General features: G+C 39.7%; 1 protein-coding gene across 3 annotated transcripts in view; it reads right to left on the minus strand.

The window, feature by feature from the left end:
* Positions 1-23,165, minus strand: part of CRACD (capping protein inhibiting regulator of actin dynamics) — a 55,956-nt gene that overhangs the window by 23,392 nt on the left and 9,399 nt on the right. For 2 of the 3 annotated variants that reach the window (XM_069855991.1, XM_069855993.1), the window contains exons 2-3: positions 15,886-16,054; positions 391-526 (exon numbers count right to left, since the gene is read on the minus strand). In XM_069855991.1, coding sequence (XP_069712092.1) covers positions 391-526; positions 15,886-16,054 — 305 coding nt within the window. Of the gene's footprint in view, positions 1-390; positions 527-15,885; positions 16,055-18,241; positions 18,321-23,165 lie in introns of those variants that run through there. The other variant, XM_069855992.1, reaches the window with a different exon arrangement.

Here is a 23,165-nt window from a genome sequence, read left to right on the forward strand (position 1 = left end):
TAATTAAATCAGATTTGCAAACAAGTCCCACTCCGCATGCCATTCCCTGCCTCCAACACCACCCTCACTTTTTCACTCATACCACATCTGTAGGTCTCAGGCACACAGATCAAGACATGCCAAAGCCATGAGTTCAATTAAAATGAGTTCCACAAGATGCAGGCATTCTGCAGATTTGCTTGCAGCACCACTGCCTTACCTTTCAAGACCCAAATCTACACCTGAAGATTTTCCAAACTATTTACATGGCTTTTTGCCAGACAGTTTACATTGGCTAAGAAATTGCCCAAAGACTACTGAAAAAGAAACCCACCTGTATCCACATTTTGCACATTCTGGAGGCCATTTTCCACCACATTTTTAATATTTTTCTGACTTATAATTTCTTACCTGAAGAGTTTTGACTTTTCCTAAAACGTTCTCCTGTGACATTGCTTGGATGGCCTGTTCACTCTCTGTTCTCCCATCAGGTATAAAAATACTGTCATGGGAAAAAGCTCGACTGCCCATAGAATAATGGGAGGACCTGGAAAAAACAGTTAAAACGTAAATAAGCACATAAATTAATTTATGGAAGTGACTCTTCATATCATAGCTGCCATGCTGTATAGTTTCCCTGCCTCTTAATAGCTTTGAACATAAAAGCTTTGAACATTCTCAGAAGAGAGGTATCCAAACACTTTCCGTCATCAAAAGTTTAATGGAGGTACACAATTCCTTTACATACAGTTTTTCTACTTGGAAGGACGTAGAGAGGTTTTAATAGGAGTGTTGAGAAGTTCAATTGATTTTCCTTAGGAGTCTCAAATCTAAATGTTACTTCTAGCATACAGGGTAGATGACAATGCTGCATACATTACCAGACTGCATGTTTAAGAAAGCTTGCATTCAAACTTAGTCAGACTAAGGCACAAAAGAAAGGCAGTGGATTCCAGGCAAAGGTAGCTCTATAACATAAAAAGAACCAATACACTTTAGTAACCTAACACTTAGCTGCTCCTATCAGCACAAGTATGATCACACTAGCAATCAAATGTTAGAATTAACACTTCAAATTGATACAAAACTTATTACACCATCCTGTGTGGGTTTGATTAGCAACAGTCAGTGAGAGATGCCCATGTGTAACTGTTGTTAAACCAGATACTGATGCCAAGGAGAAGAGTGCATCACAAATGCATACCTACTTGCATACCTGCTCTAAAACCACAGGCAAAGGGATTAAACAAAAACTGGTTTAATTTACTGGAGATTTTAAAGGCTTGTCAAGAAAACTGAGAATTAAAAAAAAAAAATTGTTGTGGGTTGTTACTTCGCGTTTATGGGCATTCAGGGTGAAAATGTTTTAGTTGGAAAGTTATGTTTTGTCCAGCCTAGTGCATTTTACAGGGAGTGGAAAGCCAGTAAAATACAAACATGACAAAAAACACAGTAGAAGAAAATAGAACAATTGTGAGGTCTTAAATCTCTCTTCTTAATAACCTATTGGCAGCTCTGCAGAATCCATTTACAGCTCCTGTAAAAAAAAAATCTGGAGGAAAGAAAATAAATATTTTTAATACAAATCTAACCATGGCCATATGTGATAAAAACATTGTAAACAAATATTTTCGCAAAACCAAGGAAGAGGATACTTCCAGAGAGAGAGGGGTAAGTAAAACAACAAGAAAAATTAAAGCCTTACATGTTTGAGAAAAATCAGTATACTATATTTTTCTCCCTTTAAAAATCTACTAGTTGCTTTTAAAGTACTCAAAATATATCCATTCATACTTTGAAAAAAATTTAGAATGTATTTATTTATTATATTTTCATTTCTTTTTTGTACAAGGGCTTTGATCTTTTTAAGTAAAAATTATTATATTTCCTTATCAAGAATGTTGTATATTATTATATTAGTATTTTATAACAGACTAAATAAAAAATTTCTTACAGGTAACACGAAATTAATAGAAAAAAGGCACCCCTACAACCTCAACCTCTCTCTAGTTTGTACATAAAATACATTTGCACTCACAAAATAAATAACACAAACTTTTGGGGAGAAAGCGCACAGCTCTCTATATTTTACAAATATGCAAGCACATATTAACTAAAAAACTATGTTTTACCTAAAATTAATATTTTAACAACATAATTCATTGAAACAAACTAGCACACAATCAAGCAAAGAGTTGGTCAATATTTCATACCATTTTTAGCCATCAGAGGGAGAATATTTAACTGATACTACATTTTACTCTTATTTATTTTTTTAAAAATAAAACCCACAACTTGATTGCCTTTGGCTGCTGAAGGTAATTCACCTTCTATTAGAAACCTTTTATTAGAGAAACCATAAAAGTATATTTTTAAACCCTCTTCTAAAAAGGTTTCTATACTGAATCGTCACGACTCAGCCTGTGCACAGAGCTGTGGTAAAATTACATGGCCTTGGAATATATCTCCCTTCCTAAAGGAATCAGTCCATGAGGCACAGTTTGAGAAATGCCCCTCAAATGCAGACAAATTCCGAGCAGGGCTGGCTTGCAGAATGAGTGGTTTAGCAAGGAGTGAAAGCTGGCTTTTCCATACAATCATGTAGGTCCGTTTTCAACTGAAAACTCCAGCATTGCATTCAACAAGCAGGGAGAGGAAAGTCTGTATGCACAACCACAACTGAGGGGAACACACAAAATTTGACACACTAGCCCATGCCAACCCCTCCTGCACTTGCATAGTTCAAGATGTAAAGAAACTCCTGCAGGTGCAGAAGGCAAGGCCAGTGGAAATTTACAGATTACTATTTACCTTTGAGCAGAGAGATCTGCTGAGGATGCAAAATCCAGGTCATACTGTGCTCCAATCACACTCCTCTCTCAAGTATTTTTCCAGCAATAATGTGGTTCAGATACTTATAACTTTGTCTCACAGCTACTCACCATAAATACGACACTCAGCTCCCCTTTTACTGTCCAGTGAGCAGGTTGGCATTCTCATACTTAAAATTAGACAGCTCATGTTTATCCCTGTTGTTTGGAACGGCTCATTAGTAGGTGAGGGTTGCAATTCAGGCATCAAATTGTTCAGTGAACTTGTTTACAAGTCATTCTTGACCTTACTAATGAGTCTGATAATATTTAAGTCAGGAACAGCCAACCTGCAGCTTTTGAGCTGAACAGGGTTTGCTAACAGTCCAAACCCCAACACTTCAGCTGACCAGCAGCAAGGATGTTCTGGCAATAGGAACTGCCTGATAATGTGAATCCTTGAAATGGAAATCAGAGACTGTTGAGATTACCGCTGGTGGCCTGTCTAGGACATGGCTGTGGATGAAGACCTGTCCCATTCTGCTACAGAGCTGAGGATACCTCTAGTGATCTAGTCTTGCCTCCTGCTTGTGAACTAATCCAATGAATCTCCTGACTGAGATACACAGTATTCCAGCTTTTGGCTACGTGCAGACTTAGATTTATGGCTGGTGTGATCAGACTTCTTAAAATGTCATTTAAGGCTTACTTTGGGACACTGGGTCACATGAAACAGCTTGGAAGCTTCATGTGACCCAGAAGCATAAGTACATCACCGCTCAAAATCCAACCCTACCTTTGACAAGCGTCCACAATGGTACTGCTGGCAGGTTAGGATCGTGCTAAGCACGTACAGCATACTGTCTCCATACACCACCTGCCTTCAGTCTAGGCACTTCCTCATTACATGGCATCATGAATTTTTGTTTCATGGAACTGAAGTCAAACATATTTCAAAGCTTTTGTCCATTTTTGTTTGCTTGTTAACTTCCCAAGAAAACAAACTTACTCCAGATTGTCAGAACACATGACACATTCACAAGAAACCATACAATGAATTAACCCAAGATGTCTCTTTCTACTGTATCCCTTCAAATTGCTGTGCAGATACACTGGATATTTCAAAAGTGAGCAACTGAGCAATTTTGCTAGTCACATGTGTGATAACTCATAAAAATGTTTTAAGAATTTTGCTTAAGTATCTCTGCAGAGTAAAGAGCCTTGGGAAAAAAATATAACTGCACATTGTAATAACTTACTTTCTTTTACAGGTGACTTTCTATAGTGTTTAAGGTGATTTCCAGGCTACTTAAACTTTCTGAAATGTTTCTTATTTTACTCACTTGGAAGCCACAATCCTTTTATATCTTCCCAGCTGTGAGTTTGACAGATTACATACAAAGGTCCTTTCTGCACTCCTCTCATGTTCTGCTTTCAGAAAACCGACTCTCTTTTAAGTCATAATACAGTATGAATAATTGAGTTTCCTTCACTGGTACCATCATTCCCATCTCTGAAGATTGCCCCCAAAGTCTTTATACAAAAACACCCTCTTATATCACATCTACAGACAGTGCTTCAGAAAGCCCTCCCCTCCCAAAAAGGTACATTGACAGCAGGAATAGACTTCAATAGAATCATGATGTGGTGGACACGGGCTACAGTTGTAGCCACAGTTTAAGGTATTACACAGTTTCAGACTGCCATATCACTTCTCAGAAATCAGGGAAAACAGTGGCATCATTTTATGAGCACTTCTGTTGATAATACTGACAATGACACTTCAGAGGCTGTTTGTGCTGGAAATAATTTAATCATCATCTGACTCACTTCTAGAAACCTGACGGAATTAAATGAATTATGGATGTGGTATACAAAGCACTTTTCACAAATCCTTAAGGATGTTATTTCTGAAGATGCATTGCAGCCCATGTCTCATGTTCCAGTTTCAGTTCCAATACACAAATTTCAAAATGAATTTTCTTATACTCAAAGAAAAGTTAAGTTTCATCAATTCTCAAAGTTTTGCCACACCTGTGTCCCTCTTCAGATCCCTGAAGATAGGCAGGAATACTTGTTTCTCAGCAAAACTAAAATCATACTTTTCACTGTCTTTTATTAGGATGAAATTCTAAAGTACTACTACATTTTTGAGAATGTATGAGAGGTGCTTTGGCACAAGGAGTACACCAGGGTATGTCTTTATATTGAGGGTACCCAAGAATGTAAAAGTACAGCAGAGCTGATCATCCCATAGGATTTCTACAAATAATGAAGTCAGTAGAGCCAAACGGGTGGGAAATAGAGCAAGACATGGAGTGCGAGGCCTACACCACATATTGACCACGGGCGTGACGTTGACTCCCAGCCCAAGTTTAACTGTATTTAGCTGTAAGAAGAGCTGCTTCAAATACATTTTGTCCCTAGCTAGCTTTCTTCTGCACAAAATGAATATGTTTTTCAGACTCTGTTTAAGTCAGTGCTGATCAATTCATTCCCTGGAAAGGGACAGCACCTTCTGTTGCATTTCAGATTTCTGAAAGAATCACAAAAAACACAGGTAAAGCCGATTACATAGATACTAGAAGTATCATAGATCTAACGTATCTATGTATGAATTTGGCTTGCAAAAACCTCTGTGCAGTAACCTCCTTTTATTACTCTGTGTGTACTAAGAAAGCAGGAAACCTGAAAAAAATCCCTTGCAGCAGAATAGAACCACCCTGAACCTTTATGTCCTATTCCTCTCACATGAAGACCAGCAAGCTGCGAGAGTGATTTCTCTTTGAATTCTCATCAGCCATCCACTGCTGTGCATCTTTTACTTTTTAAGATGCAATCTTCTGTCAGTTCTCACTACTCTAAGTCCGGACTACATGAGGTACTACCCTTTCTCCCTTCATCCTCCTTCCTACGTCTTCCCATCACTTCTTTTGTGCCAGCTCAGTGCTCATGGTTCATGTGAGAGAATTCAGAAAGCTGTTGTGGCTGAATAAATAACAACAAAAACAAAACAACAACAAAAAAACAAAATCCCACACAACTTCCTGGTTTGGTTGAGCAAACACTGGCACAAGCATCCATGTCAGCTGCATGTTGAAAGAGTCAGATGGACTGCAGCCTGGACTTCAATCAGCTAATTCTGCTATGAGACCGCACCATTAATTACATCACTATGTAACTAATACTGCACAGAATATAAGGCCAAGTTTAACTTCGTATTGGTGGCTATTATGTTTTAGACCCCATTTCCCCTCAGAATTGTTTCTCCCCTCAAAGATAAATGTAGGGTCCTTATAAAGGGGAATTTCTGCCAGCAGGTAACACTGAGGTCTCAGATCTTGCATAATCCCATATTAGTGCATTACTGTAGTACAGAAAGCTCACACCACCAACTGCCTCTTCGGTGTGTCATAAATGTTCCTCCCACTCCGATATTAAAGAGTTAGAAATAGAAATTGGAAAATAAAGGGAAAGAATGACTTGTTCTGTTCTTTCATGTTTTGGAGATTGACTCCAAAAAAACCCACAGTCTCATGACTTTTACTCTTTTAGATTTCCATTAGAAACAGATTCTATAATCATTAGCGATCAGAGCCAACTTTTAAACATAAAGCCATTTTTAACACTAAACAATTCACAAAGCGTGCAAAGCAAGAATGAGGGTTTTTAGCCAGGTATTGACCCTTAGTGTAATCCCTTCAAAGAAATCTGAGAGTCACCTCTCAGAATAGCGTCCCAGGGAAATGACAAGTGCAGCGATAGGTTGCCTTTACTTAATGTTTTGTTTTCAAAAAGCAATCCAATTCCAGCTCTTTGCATCTACCGTGTATGTCCCCAGGGCAGCTAAAGATGAAAAGCATAAATTGCACTTTCTAGTCATTCCAGAAATGCTTTAGTACTGTAATAGAGGAAAATGGATTGTAATTCTGAGCTGTATTTTTAGAGTACTCTCTTTCATCTGTCATGCTGGAATGTGAGTTTTAGTTCTTACTCATGCCTAGATGGGCAATATTGTCCATGCTGCAACATAACTTGGGTTGCAGCTATGCTTAGACAGCACATTGCTTCATTGCATTAACACATAAACAGAGTCCTTACAAGATGAACAGGTAAAGGAGACAATTTTTAGCATGGTAGTTGAGAGTTTCTTTTTCACAAAGTAAACTTACGGATCATTTCTGTGCTCAGTCTAAAGATATATACTGTTACCTTCAGGAACTGCAAAACCGCTGGGAATTCACTCTGGGAAAACTGCACAGTCCCATTGTTACAACCCACCAGAGTCCCATTGATGCCCATGACCTGTTTTGCAGTCTCTGTGTTATAGTAGCTTTGCTTATTTCGGAAGACATCGTGCAACGTTGTCTTATATAAAGTTCCAGTTTGATGTCATCAGATCTGAAACCTATGAACTCACCATAAATTACTTATTTTTAAAAAGTAGGGATCAAACCTAGTTTTGAATAGCTGCTGTATCTTTAATGCATGCTAATAATCTAGCTAAAATCATAATCATTAAGCTCACAGTAATTAATCATGGGAGGTGTCAAGGACCTGAGTGCAGTAAGAAAACTTAATCATAGAATGATAGAATAGTTTGGCTTGGAAGGGACCTTAAAGCCCGTCCAGTTCCAAACCCCCTGCTGTGGGTACAGACACCTTCCACTGGATCGGGTTGCTCAAAGCCTCCTCCAACCCGGTCTTGAACATTTTCAGGGATAGAACATTCATGACTTCTCTGGGTAACCTGTGCCAGTGTCTCACCACCTTCACAGTAAAATATTTCTTCTTAATAACTAATCTAAATCTCCCCTTAAAACCAGAGCTATCCCAATTCTCTTAGCCTGTCCTCAGAAGATATATCCTTGACCAACCTCACCTGGGACCCCCACCCACCCCTACACACACACACTCTGGACCACAAGGCTCCTACCCTGCTGAGGGATCCCTCTTGCTGCCACACTCGCCTTCCTTGAGGGAGCAGCCCTACCCTTGCTGCTTTCTGACAAGAAGGTAGTGAGGTGGGACTAGAAAATTAATGTCAAGAACTATAAGTAGTATTTCAACAAACCCTCCAACCTCATAAAGTCTCAGCATACAGAGCAAAGAAAGGTATTGTTCTGGTTTCCAGTAATTCTGCAAGTCAGTCCTTAGCATAGCTCGAGGATTGCAGAGAATTCACCAGTTGTAATAGAAATATACAGAATAATGCAAGGAACAGGGCTCTAAATGGTCCAGGTTTCACACATGACCTGGCAAATGGCTGTATGTGACACTATTCTATCAAACAGTAGCACATGTCCATGCAAAGTTTGCTTTAAAGTGTGGCAAAATATGCAGAAAATAAGTGAAAAATCGATCTTAGCCTTAGCAGGAGTAAGTGCTATATAGTGATAGCATCAAGCTCACAAGGATGGAAAGGAAGAGGAAATAAGACACCACATTATACTACAGGTGACAACTCTGCTTTGTTCAGGAGCCCAGCCCTGGATCTTACCAGCTGCGGAAAAAGCAGTTGCCATGCAGGATCTGCAAGAAATAAGTTATATGATGATTAGAACAGGGAATGCAATGAAAACATCTGAAAGTGAGGTAATGGAGAGGCCAAGTGGAAGATGCGGCAGCCTAGCCTTTCAGGGAGACTAAAGCAAGATGGCATGTGTGATGGAAGAAGTGAAGACCAGAGTTTAAAAAAAAAGTTCTCGTGTTACTAAGGTGAAAATGAATGTAGCCGTGATCAGGATTGAGGATGAAAGACAAGGAAAAAAAAAAATGAGACAGAGTAGGGCCTGGTATAAAATATTAACAGCTGTTGCAGAGAGAAAGCCTATAGAAGGGTTCTCAGGATCGTACAGAAACCATAGCATATATAAAGAGGAATCTCTGCACTCATGTAGCTGCTAAAAAAAAAAAAAAAGACAAGTTGATGGCATTTAGTGTACATTTCTACTAAGTGTGAAAATTGCAACAAGTGGTGAAAAACCCTAGCTCACACACCTGAGAACAAAGCTTCAGGAGCGCAAAGACTTAATCAATTGGTAATAGGAGTGAGGAAGGCAAGAGCTGAGGTGTCAAGAAAGGGTAAGATCAACAAAAATGCTGATCATGATGTTAGTATAGTGTTCTGTCAAGACACCTGAGGCCATTTCAGGAAAGCTCTCCCCACTGCTCCGTCCTCACCACATGCCACTTACTACGTGTCACAAATGGCCACTCATACAGTGGTTGTTCCTGTGGTGTTCAGCTGCAATATAAATTACAGAAAAGGTGAAACAACTAATTTCACCAACAGTTGTAATGAATCCTATAAAGAGATCCATGCAAATGAAGAGCTAGAGAGAGTAAAGCTGTTGTTTACCACAAACTTTGCTGTCCTGGAACACTCCTTAATTCCTTGAATTCACCTTGTAACCCAGAAATAAGAAAATTGTTCTGCATAGATCTGTGTCAGCTGACACAAGTGAGGAAAATCCGAGCATGCTTTGTTTCTAAAAACTATGTACTGTCCATGTGTTTTGCTCTGCTTGGGCTTGGAAAGATGCTTACTGAAATCAGAGTGCTGCTAATACAAAGTCTCCAGGAGAAGGAGGACACCAACCACCACTGCATCAAGGTGCACTCCCATTGGAGCCAGGAAGGCACTCAAAATGAGGCACTTACAAAGGAAATTAGGAGACTGACAAAAGCCAACTGCAGAAATCAGGCTAATAAGCCAAAGAAAAAAAAAATTGCCCAGTATATGAGAATTGGATGTGACAGAAAGAAGATAACTTGGGTGCTCGTTGAAGCTGCAAGTGAGTAGATCACTTTTTCACTCTTGGTCTAGACTGCCTCATACAGAACTGTCCAATGCTGCATCCCCACAGAAATGCACCAAAGCAGTGTCTGAAATTGTCCAAGAAGGAATCAGGATATTCCCCTGGACACAAAGCACAAAAGCTTGTGATATTCTACATCTAGTTGTTTTCATGTCTAGACAGTACGCAGGGGTTCATGAATATACAAGTATACTAATAGCTAATAAATATATTAAATCAAGTTTTCTTAGTCTTCCTATTTTAACAAAGCAGATTCTTGCAAGTTATCATTTATAGGTTGTTGAGTTTCTCTCCTCCCCATTCTCAAATTTAGAAAGTGAACAGCTGAACTGCTGATGATTCATTTTCATGAGATCAAATGCTCTAATAGTCATGCAGAAAAAACAATACACAGACATTAAAAGTTTATACTACATTAGGCTTACAAGTTTGAGTTGGAGGTAAAAACAAGACTTTAGTTTATGAAGATTTGAAAATATCATGAGCCGTGTTTGAAAATTTTGCAACAGACTATTTGCCAACAACTACTTTGATATGTCTTCTTTACAAGCATCCAGCTAAATGACATGCCAAAAAGAGTCTGTACCTTTAGATCAAACCTTTAGTGAAATCCCTGCAGTGGCCCAGAGCAGGAATGTGTATCTTTGTGTCCTGCTGCTGATTTTTTTTTGCCTTACTTAATCAATCACCACATATTCTTTCAAGGTACATATCAGGTAATTACCTCAGCAATAATAAAAGAGTCACTTGAAACATGAAGAAAGTATAATTAAATTCATTTCTCAGGCCAGTCTCTATGGCAACAAGAGCACATGCCATTGATCAGCAGTTAGCAACCAAGGCCACATTTGATGTAGATGAGTTGTTCTCATTCACAAAATTAAATATTCAGAAACTAAAATGGAGATACAAGAGATGAGTAATAGCGAACAAACTGTATCACCTCCTAGACCCAAATTATATAATATGCTGTTATTGAAGCAGTGGAAGACCACAAGTATCTGCAGAAATTCTTAAGCTGAGCACATTGTTCAGAAAAATCAGATAAATAATTTTGTTACCTGAGGTAAACACCCAGCTGAGAACAATCACAGAAAGGGTGGTTGAGCACAGAACAAGCTTCTCCTATCTCTAACTTCTTCAAAAACAAGCACAAGAATACAGCTCCTAATCTGCAGCCTCCAGAAGAACCTGCATTTTGTTTGGAATACGTATTCGCTCAAAGCAGAGGTGTTCCTGCTACTTGCTGTGTATGCACAAACTCAATATAAACTGCATTCGCAGTAATGAATTTCACACAGGCTAAAACAGTACAGCTACTGCTGGTTGGTTTTTTTTTCACTTGTTGCCATCATTCCCTCCTCACTTACAGAGGACCAGTTCTTTGTGTAGTCCTCCTCCTATCAGTAAAATGACTCCTAATTATCCTTTACATCCCTCTACGATTCATCATTTGTTTCCACTTTCTGTAGACTTCTCTCTCAAATTTCAATCCATTAAAGACATAGCGATTTAGCTATGTTGACAGCTTTGCTTCCTATCATTTCTCTGCCTGATTTTTTTTTTCCTTTGTGCTCTTCATGCCCATTCAGACACAGAATTCAAAATTAATGTAAAATTTAAATTTATACTTTACAGGTCAAATATCTCTTAGAGGTAACACCAGTCTGGCATTTATTGCTGATACCACAACTTAAGTGACCAATCAAGTCTTGATCACATTATTTTCCCCTCTGAAAAGTACCTTGAGGAAAGCTACTAGCAGCCAAGTGCCCCCCAAAAAACATGCTGTGCAGATGCCTCATCCTGTGCATCACTGACATTCTTTCCACCACTGCCCTTGGCCTCTCTTAAGCAGAGAGAAGCCACCTTTGCACTATAAAAGCTGATGGCTGGTATGAAACCACTATTTCCTTTCCACCTTCGGATTGTTTGTGGCATTTGGACTCAGCTGTAAACCACTAGTGAAACAGCCCAACCCACCCAGCCCCTTAGAAAAATTACCTTTAGCAAATTACTAAATGAAGGCCTTTTAAGATGACAATGAAATGCATTTCTTTCCCCTCCCCAGTTCTTCTTCTGCTTTTTTCAAATGGAAAGATTAGTGTTTGGTGTTGGCAGGTGGACTACCCAGAGAAATTCAGGAAAGTTCTGTTCTTACCAAGAGGCCCTTACAACTTGCAGCTCCATACACATGCATGACCTGATTCACGCTGCATCTTTGGCACCAAGTACCAGTTTGCCACCCTGAGGCCTCCCCCTGGGAACTTCCCTGTCCCAAGCTGTAAAACTTGTGATGCATCCTGGGAACACAGCGTGCTCCTTGCCCCAGCTTTGGTCTATAAACAGTTTATTGCTTATTTTGCCTATCTATATAGCATAATGATGACAACTGTGCAAAACACTTGCCTTAAATCCCAGTGAAGCCTGTCTTTGAGTGCAGACACTAGGGAAATATTACAAAAAGTACTGAGAGATTTTCCTTCAGCTCTGCATATGCCCACTTGACATTTCTAGAATTGAAGTTTCCTGGCAAGATGTCAGGACAATTGTCAAGGAAAGATAATTTTGAAGTCCTGCTAGTAAACTTGTCAGAAACCAAACTTCACAAGGGAATGCTTTTGGCTTCCACAATCATGGAAGTGACACAATGCAGTTATGTGATCTCTCCGAGTTATCTGATCAAGTGCAGCAAGGGTACAGCTTGAATAGCAAATATCAACTTTGCTTGCCAAAATCAGGCATTTTCAAAGAACTAATACATTTGGACAAATCACACTGCTTATGCACATGGTCTCCACAAGCAGAAAAAACACTGGATTCATTAACTGAGTAGCAGCTGTTTAACACAGCCCTACTAGACAAAGAGCTTGGTGATTCACAGTTGAGTCCCAATAGCAATTGATGCTGACAAAGCTTCAGCAAATACAAGGCAAAGTTGTTTATGAGACAGAATCTCTCCCTTTTCTTCTTCACAGGCAGCCTTCCTCAGCATACAGAGGCAGCTAAGATCTGTAGGTGATTTCTTCTTAATGAGGATGACTTTATGTAGGCAACCTGAAAAATGTTTTACAGCAATAATGCAGAACCTGGTGGGGATCTACAAATAAAGGGGTCCCACATTTCATGGACTGGTATACTCAAGAGACTGAAGTTTGCTCAGAGACCTTTCCCTGTAGGATGATCAGTGTCTTCACACTTGAGTCTTAAAGACATGACAGGTCTCATTCCAGGTCCTTTGAAATATTACATTCAGCCCAAGTAAAGGCACTCTACTGTACCCTCTATAAGAAAAATATAATTCCCCACTGCCTCTGCACATCAACCCAGAACGACAAACTTTTTGTAGTGCACCGCAGAGGTGGCCTTCAAGGTATGTCCTCACAACACTTGCTTAGTGTCACCTGTGACAAATAAGAGAAATATAAAATCTGATAAAGGGCCAAATAATAACCTCAGAACAGAAGCTTCTGGAGACTCCAGTGAAGCTTCACAAACACAATTTAACTTGTCTTGTAGTAAGTGCTTCTATCTCCCAGCTCATATGGTTAGGACAGAAAGTTAATAAATACAGTTTTAACTTTGTAAACTCAAGAAGGGCAATATGAAAGTGGGAAAACGAATTCCAGTCTTTCACAGGGCAGGGCAAGACAAATTACAGTAGGAAACTTCCCACCTGGGAATTGCAAAACAACATGGATGAATAAATAAGCTAAAGCATGCATACATTAGGATACCAAGCAAGTTATTTGCATCTGATGAGTCCAGGAAGTATCTGTAAGAAAGGATGGACAGGCAGATCTGTCAGGCTGCTTTCAACTAAGTTAGCCAATCTACACCATATGCAGATTACCTAAATTGCTCCTGGTGTGTTTGCATCACCCTGTCTGTGCAGTATACATTAGAGATTCAGGCATTAGCTCTGAGTAGGCTTGTAAGCCAATATAGCACTCAGTGAAACACTAGCTTAGGTCTTGAGAGCAATACGGATGTCTTATTTAGGCTATACTCATCTATTTGCTTGTCTCTACCCTCCTGAAGCAGCTTCCTACCTTAATTTCTTTTTAAAATAGCAATGTCCTCTCCCCAAAACAAAATGTCCACATGAAAAATCTACTGATAACAAATTAATGTACTTTACAGGCTGATGAAGAAATATAACTCTGTTAAGGGAATGAGAGCATCCCTGAATTTTTCCTACAAAATTGGAACTTCTATTAAGCTTTTCTAAGTATAAGGCCATTGTACACTCTTTTAAAAAAAAAAAAAGTGGTTTTATAAAACTACTCAAGATTTTGGTTATATAAATATACTACTAGTTATTTATATTTGCTCTGGTCCATTTCTATATGAATTATGGCAACATACTTATTGGTAGACCTCCTATAAACAACTACATATACTATTTTAGATATCCTAGCTCTGCATTCAATTCATAAACATTTGAAATAATACTAAAGACAAAAAAAATAAAACAGGTGGAAGCAATGCTTCTGAAAACAAAAAACAGGTGACAAAACTAATGTCCTCAAAGCAATTTAATGCACTGCACTAAACATCTAAGCTCTTTGTAAATAAGTAATGTGGCAAACACTACCTGCAAAATGAAAATTATTATATTCCACTCACATTTGCAACATGAAATCTGGCAAGGAAAACAGAGTTTTGACTTGAGTATTTCTAGCAGGCTAAACCAGAAGAACCTCTCACGAATCACAGGTTCAGAAAGAAACATTCAATTTGAGATGAGCTATAGAACCCTTCACCTTTGCTAATCCCCTGAGATTTAAGTTGTGCGGTCTGATTTACTCCACCAGAGGCTTATATTTAGTGCCTTTATTAAAGAGGAAAATTTATATGTTTTAAAATGCAAGCATTTTAGGGTCTGCCACACCTTCACTTCACCACTGACGAACAGGACAAGTTCCCATATCACTGTTTGTTTCTGGGCGCAGCAATGTATTTTTAGTTACACTGAATGGGAAATCCCTGATAGCAAGATGATGCCCTTTGTTTTGCTCCTGTTCACTAGTTTGCTCTTGAGGCAGGTACTGTAACTTCCTACAGTCGCTAGGCACCATGTACGCAGCTAATGCAATGCAATAGCAGTCAGTCACATCTCCATCTACAGTGTGGCTACGCTCACTTCTGATTTTCTGAAAAGTTGGGACAGGCAAGAGATGCATAATATTGCATTGCAGAAACCAAAGGGGAAGCCTAGAACTTAAAGACTTCTACAGAATGGAACAAAAAAATCCAGAAGCTTATAAAAACTGAAAAAAATAATACCACATTTTTACAACTATGATTTTGCATCATTGAAAATACTGTGCAGGGTGACATTTCCGATGAGCAGAGGAATTTGGTACGGGTTTTTTTTTATCTTCTCAGACTTTTTGCTACTTTCACACTCTCCAGTGCAAACAGTTCTTTTTTTTCCAAGGAAGCAGGCTTTGGCCAGGAGTCAACTAACCTCTCTGAAACTTTCAGTTGGCAAGTGAAAGAAGTACTACTGACCCAATTAGTTTGTGCATCTGGTCTTGTTTTTTTTTTTAGTGGTGGTGTGTGCTGTTTTGGTTTGATTTTGCCCGGGGATTTTTTCAGTTCTGTTCATACGTTGCTGACTAGTTAACTCCATACCGTTTCTTTCTTCCATCATTTCTGCAGCAAATTCTCACGCTCTCCCTCCTACCCTCTCTCGTCACTGGAATACAAACTGATTTCCAGGTGCCTCTGTTCTCTCTTTTCCTTCTTCTACTCTACATTCAAATGGGATCCGAATAAAGGTAGCCTGGTTGTTGCTGCCAATTACAATGCAAAACCTGTATGGGATAGACTGAAAGAGGATGTATCCACCCTACCACAGAAATACCACCTTGCAGGGAAAAGTATGAAATGAAGTATCTGTAGCAGTCAGTTCAGGTTTCCCTCTCCCCAGTTTTAAAACCACGGATACCATTAATGTTTTCATCATGGAATTCTGTGAAACCACAGAGGCAGATTCAAGTTAATTTCTGCTTCACTCTGGAATTTCTTTTTTGTACACCAGCACAGGTACCCAATAAGTAATGTGAGCAAGAAGTGAGACCTCAGAGTCTACAGCACTGGGTATCAAGTTCAGAGGAGGGACAGAGATGCACATGCCTTGTAAAAGGCAACATACAACTTGCTACCACTCAGCAGAGGCAGAATTTAAGCATAATTCCATTAAAAACAGGGAGAACAAGTTTGCAGGGGCTCCTCCACCAGCAGGCAACAGATGTGTATGAGCTTACCTCAGACCACTGTTTGGCTCTTCATCGGAGGAGAAGGTGCCGTTGCAGACATTGCCAAAGGAGTGGCTGGGCTTCAATTTGGCTTCCTCACAGTCTGACACAGGCTCTCTTTTCTTCCTCTTACCAAAGAGCTTCTTGAAAGGCTGGAATTTGCCTGCTTTTTTCTTGTCTGCAGATTACAAGACAAACAGGCGAAGGGCTGAGGGACACGGTGCCTCAGCACAGCTTGCAAGCACGCACTGCGGCAGCAAGTTCAAAGGAAGAATGAGGTCAAAGAGCAAATCACCAGCCCAAAGCAGCCCAGTGCTTGCAATGTAAATGCAGGGCTGCAACTCCCTGTTGACACATCATATAGACAAAGCAAATGTAAGAGCATTAAAGCATCTGCTCTTGGCTTTAAGGATCTGCTTGGAGGTGTCAGTGCAGCCAAATATTTAGATGAAGAGAAAGGATCATTTTGTAGAGATAGAATTCATTTTTCATTCGAGTCTCATTTTTAGGCTTTACACCACAATTTTGTTTTGGCTTGTTCATCAGAGGATAAGCACCATTTTGGTTACCCAACTTCAGCAGGTCCTGGATCCTCTCACTGAAAAGCAATTGAAAATAACCTGCTGTATTTTACTTATGTAACCTTATAACAGACAAGACAATTTGCAAACGAACTAAGAGAACAGGATAAAGTTCTGTTGGTTTGCTGGTGGGTTAATTCAACAAACAACCAGCTTTATATCAGAAAAGTCAATACATTTTTCCTACTCTTCTTTCCCCAAGCACCTGAGGACAGAATTTGACCAAGCATTTCTTCCTTGAGATGCTTAAATATTAAAAGCTCCATCAAAAAAGCACAGTAAAAAGACAAAACAGACATGAAGACAGGTACAAGAAATTAAAAAGTTAACGAGGAAAAAAAAACAAATTCTTTTTCCACCAAAGACTGAAGAAAATAAACGCAGCTTCAAACTACTTTCCCCACATTTAGTAATAAGTTACCAGAAGTTTCTTGTTAACCATCACCAAGAAGATGTTAATTTCTCTGGTTTAGGTGCACCAAATAATTTCTAAAAGATCATAACTGTCAAAGATCTGGATTTCTTTTTTGGTTCTTCTTAATTTTGCATTGAGTCGACTTAAAACAAGATTTAAAAAATAAAAAAAACCCAAAACAAACCCCAAAACTTATAGCCTCCTATTATAATCGAGTTTGAGAAGCATCACATTGTACTGGTAACAAATATTTTCATAAGCTATTTAAATCCTTACATGGACTTTTCTCCCAGGCTGCATGCATATGCACTGCCTCAGCACACTCTACTATGAGCTGTTGCTTAGCAGAAAGCAGCAGCTTGGTTGCAAAATACACAGAAGGCCCCTGTAGGAACATTTGACCAGGAAACAAGAAAAATCTTCTGTAGTGCAGCAGTACTCTTCAGTATTGCATCAGGCTTTACACACCACTCTGCCATACCTGTGGATGGCAAAGCCACATGTAGGCAACATCTCTTTCTAGTTGCTGAAGGCATAAATAATTACAGGGTATTTGGAGAGACAAAATGTGCCCAAGCATATTGCAATCTGTCTGCTTCCACTGACAAGTGGTTTCCTAACTAGCGTGGTACCAACAAGCCTGAGTTGAACTCAGGGGTGCAACTAAACTTACACAAAGAGCAAGAAAGCCACTCCTTGTCCATCTGAATATATCTGTACCTGATCACGGATGAAGCAGGAAACATAGATTGAAATTATAAAATCAAAAATGCAATGAATTATAATTCTGCATTTCCTTATAGATCCCTAGGAAGTTTACACAGGTAGCATTCTTCTCATGGGGCAGTCAAGATACCCAGGATTTGAGCAATTTCATTAAGACAACAAGGCATGCGAGTAGCAGCATAGAGATAAGCTGAATTACAAACCTCAAATTTAGCCTCTGCATTAGTATTTTTCAATCCAGAATCCCTGCCCCACAATGAATAAACGAGGTGAACGACAACCACCAAAACAGCAGCTTTAGCAGTGTAGAAGAAAAAGGGGGGACAGAAGTTCATTCACTCTGTCCCCTAGCTCTGCCTTCCATAAACTGACCAACCCACATCATTTCCAGCCACGCCAATTGCTTACTGCTCAATTCTAACTTCAGAAAAACACCTTCTTATACAAATACCCCGAAAGACAGGAAAGCAGTGATGCAGAGAAAGAGAGAAATTATTGCTCTAGGCTACAGCTGTCCCCAACTCTTCATGTACTTCAGAGACTGCCTGCAAAAACTCATAAATCGAATGGTAGAGCATACAGCAGAGAAAGTATCAGTACCAGACACAAGACTAGATAAAAGATGGTTTTCCATGGTTCCCACCTTGCCTGCTTCCTCAGCCTTCATTGAAAAAGAAGGCTGCATGATGCCATTTCTGCTGGTTAATGTAATTTACTGCCTATATCAATTCAACTGCAGCATTTTTTGAAAAAGGATCTGTCTTTCACCCACATTACCTTTGTCCCCTCCTCTTTTGGAGCTCTTCAGATATAACTGTGAATTACCTCATCAACTCCAAATCCACTGTACTGATTCACCAACTATGAATCTAGGTGTTGAACAAGTAAAACAGGTCACCACAGCTTTCACTTCAAAATGGGTGAAAGAAAACACTATTATCTCCAGCCAAGATCTGCCTTTCTCCATGTAATTTAACATGTCCCTATGCTGCCTCCCGCTCCACACCCCATCATCACAGTTGTCACATTACTAAGCGTGAATTCTTTAAATTACGCTTTGTGACTCACTGCAAAACGAATGGACACCCTTCCCTGCACAGGGTGCACATACTATTCCCTATCCTGCCAGCGCAGAGATAAGGAGCAGCCAGCTCTTCCAGGTTTCTAAGCAGGAAATGCCCGACCACTAAGACAAAGTCTACTGATGTAAATTTTTCACAAGATCTTAGAGAGGAAGCTGTGGGATGATATCATCTACATGGTAAAATGCTTCCAATAACAATAAAAAAAAAAATACAAAAAGTAACACAAACATTGGTAATGCAACAAGCAATGCCCTGCACAAAAGCCTTTTGAGTCCCTAATGCTACAGCTCAAACATTACTTATCCCTCCTGTCTATCTATAATGCAGAAAGAAAATAATGGGATAGGAAAGGCTGCAAGTTGAGATATCCAATGCTGTTGACTTGTGTCAAGGCCAATTGCTGAGACAGCCAGGAAAGAAGCCTGCTTACATGGGCCATTTGCCTCTCTCCTTAATCACTTGAATGGGAATCCTACAGATCCAGCCTCAGGAGAACACTGGAAATCAGCAATCAAACCTTTTTCCTGCTTGTTTGACAAGCCTCTCTTGTTCTAATCACTGCGAACAGTTAACAGTAAATCAGTTTTGAATCACAGAAAAACATGAGGTGTGAGGGAGACAGATAAACAAGGTTGGATACACTAGCTAGAATATCACAGCACATATGGTAAATGCTCCCTTCTCAGCTTATTCCAGAAGAGTAGCAGAGCAGATTAGAATAATCTTTAACCTGCCATATAATTTGTCAACTGCATAAAGACACACAGTGCCGAACTCAGAGCCAATTACAGCAAAAAGCATTAGCATCATGAAGACAGCACACAATCCCTCCACTCCTAACTACATTTAGGATAACACAAAAGGAGTAAAGATTGACATAAAGACTGATGCTCTGATTCAAGAGCATAACTTCTCAGCAATGAGTTAAACTATGTGAGAGACTGATAGCAGCAGCTATCCCTCTCGCACCCTCATTCACTTTAAAGAGCTCTCCAAGGAAGATGAAGGCTGGTGCAATGAGCTTTATTGCCAGTAAATCAGGCATGGCCTTTGGACTCCAGCTGGCAATGTCTTGGCAACACACCAGCCAACAAACCCCTGTGAGATAACTTGTAGTTAAACAACTCAAGTATTACCCAAATCCACTGGGATTCCAAGGCTGTGACACCTTCCAAAAACTGCACAGAGCCCTCAAGGCAGGTACCGGTCAAACAGAGATTTAACTGCTGCTCTTGCAGATGGAAGAGATTTAAATGATTGTGTGAGATAATGACTGGATGGGATTAGGAACAGAGGAAATGTCAACACCACTGGAAACATTTGAAAAATAATTTTCAAGCAGATCAAGCTTCACCTGAGAAACAGAAAGTCTTACATAATCATAGAGGAGACACCTAAAGATGTAACAAGATGTTGGTTCCTTGTAGCTTTGATTCCTTGCTGTGGTGATTGGAATACTCACAGTAGTGTAGGTGAGAAAACCTGTGGGGAAGAGACCTCTCCAAGCAGAGCCGATCAAGATGGTGGTAGGTGGAAAGACATAAATAAAAGCAGAATATAAAGTGAATTTGTAAAGTTGGAGTTACTGTGATCAAGATTTTTCAAACCTAAGTTTTGTAATGGGAATCACAAAGATTTCACAGACATTTGTCCATTGTGTGATATGCAGGGCCTGTCTGTAATTCCTATCTGTGGGATGATATACTGCACAGATGCTGTCTCCAAAACAATGTGTTCCTTGTCAGTGAATTTAATTGCTATAAAATATGGTGTAGTAGGCTAGATTAATAACGATATGAATTATTAATTGAAAAGGAATTTCTGTGAAGACTTCAGAGAATGGAAATCCACATGCATGCAGCATTATGAACCACATGGCAGGGAGGGGGCAGGTGGGTGCCTGGGCTGCAGACACAATCACAGAATCACTAGGTTGGAAAAGACCTCCAGGATCATCAAGTCCAACCATTCCTATCAACCACTAAACCATGTCCCTGAGCACTTCATAATACAGCACAACACAACACAATACAGCAGCCGAGGCAAGAAAGGGAACTAGAAAATTCTATTCAAAGGGTTAAGCTGACTGACATCACTTATCACACCTCTGCAGCAGAAAAAGACTGTTATGATGTACATTGCCAGGATCAATAATAAAAATAACCCTCCTTGATTTTAAGCTAATGGTATGCTTTACCATGCCCTTTTAAAAATAACTGAGAGCCATTACCATAAGCACTGCCCTTTTGAGTTCTGGGTTGGTCATACACCTGCACAGATTTCTTTGCTTTTCAGGTCCCCACAGAAATAGCTGCCCTCGTCCCCCACCCTCTGGCCCCATCTGTTCTAATAGGGCACAGAGCATTCCCATGCAAACTGGGAGCAGCACTTGCCTCCAGCTTTCCCACCCACTCCATGGCACAGTACATTCATTTCTGTCAGTCCCCAGAGCTGCTCATTATTGCTGATACATATGTGTTGAAAGCTGGGAGCAGCAGTCCCAGGAGAGGTGTCTCCACTCCTCTAGGAAAGGGAAACAAATTGTCTGGGAATAAGAAGGAGCAGGGCACATTCTGCAATGCTAAACCATGCTCCCACACTTTAAAATAGGCACAAGGTCTCGTACCTATTGTGGTCTATCAGATTTCACGGGGAAAGCTGATTTCTGATTGTTTCTGCCTCCATGACCATTGCCCTCAGTCCACTGCTCTCTCTTCCACATGTAAGCAAAAAAACAAGCTGGTTGATAGATGGACACAATCTGTATATGCAAAGCAGACACAAATACTAAAGAGCTCGAGGAAACATTTAGGATAACGCAAAAGGAATAAAGACTGACATAAAAAGACTGATGTTCAGATTCAATAACATAACTAATAACATAACTTCTCAGCAATGAGTTAAACTGTGTGAGACATTTAGTGATATTGCATAACATTCGTAAAGTGGACAGTATGGAATAAGTTCCATGCTGACAGATATAAGATGAGATAAAATAAGCAGAGATGAAATAAATACCTGAGAAACATTTAATGAAAACAAGATGGAGAAAGATCAAAGGCGACAAATTGGAGCAGCCACAACAGTCTCATGAAACTCCTAGGCAAAGCAAAGGAAAAATTGCATACCAATGCTTGCCTGTTTTTCCAAGAGTATCAAGTGATCTTATAAGAGATACTATTTCTTGCAAACCTTGTCCCACAGAGAAGATGAGGTATTCTTGGATTACCTGATATAAACTAGTAACGCTACCTAAAGTATCCATAACACAGCAAGAACCAATCTTACCTTCCAGAAACATCTAATTTCCCTTGCCACCTGGAGAAATACAGGCATTTCTGTAAACAACAGCCCATTTGCGATTTTGATTCCTCCCAAAGACTGTATCTTCCATAGAAACTCTAAGTAGCTGAGAGAGTCAGCTGTTAAGAAAAGCCTATGAATAAGCATAATAGAGTCTATTAATGTTCAAACACCATACAATACACTTTATCATCCAGAGAAAGGAAAGAACTATTTCAACACTTCTTTTGACACAACAAGAAAGTAACAGTAAAAGTAAAACCTCATTTTACTCACTTCAAGGCAAAAGGAGTTAATGTCTGCTGCACAAGGGTTGGCCCAGTGGTCTTTAGCGGAAAGGAAGAGAAATTAATGGAGAAAAGAAGTAAAGAGCTCTTTTAAAGCATTTAGATGACATTAAACAGAAGAGCTAGAGCTAAATAAATACTGATCCTATCCACTTCTTCACTCTCATTTATTCTGGAACGAGTTTCACCTCCTTTCCTTTTGAGGTTCTGTTTTCCCCATCTATAAATTAAAGCCTTCCCAGTCAGTCTTTGTATTTCTGTGCCCATTATTTTTATTAAGTACCACATTGACCGGTCCTAGAGGTCAGAAAACCTTATGTTCATCAGCCAACCCTTCATTTTGACACTAATATCCTGCCTCCCTAATCCACCCCACTGCCAGCCTTGGGCAGCACCTTTGGGATAGGGCTCTCCGAAAAACAGAACCAAAACTAGAGCAGGCAGGTCACTTTGGGAATGTGTGGGATAGGCTGGGGAGAGTGGGGACTCCCAGCAGGGAAGACAGTATGAGAAAATCAGTACAAACTTCAGCAGCAAACAGTACTGGGGCCAGAGAGTTTCCTTTTTTTCGGTTTTCCAGAAGGGAAGCCCCAGGTAGAGGTTACAGAGTGAGTAGTCAGGGGGGTTTAAAACAACTTGGGATAAGCATCTTGAGCACAGTAACAGCAGGCAGCAGAGTTAATAAAGGCATTTGTGAAACGGTTAAGTAAATGCAATAGATGTTACTGAGGTGCTGGGCTGCATTGCAGAACATATGGGATAAGATAAAACCTGCTTATAATAGATCTGGGCTCAGTGATGCATGTGAGACTTTTAGAAAGGAAGAGACCGCAATAGCTTCTGATTCACCAACAAAACATTCATCTATTATGTAACAGAAGGGAGAAAGTTT

This window comes from Phaenicophaeus curvirostris, chromosome 4 (assembly GCF_032191515.1).
Source record: "Phaenicophaeus curvirostris isolate KB17595 chromosome 4, BPBGC_Pcur_1.0, whole genome shotgun sequence".
Classification (NCBI taxonomy): Eukaryota; Metazoa; Chordata; class Aves; order Cuculiformes; family Cuculidae; genus Phaenicophaeus; species Phaenicophaeus curvirostris.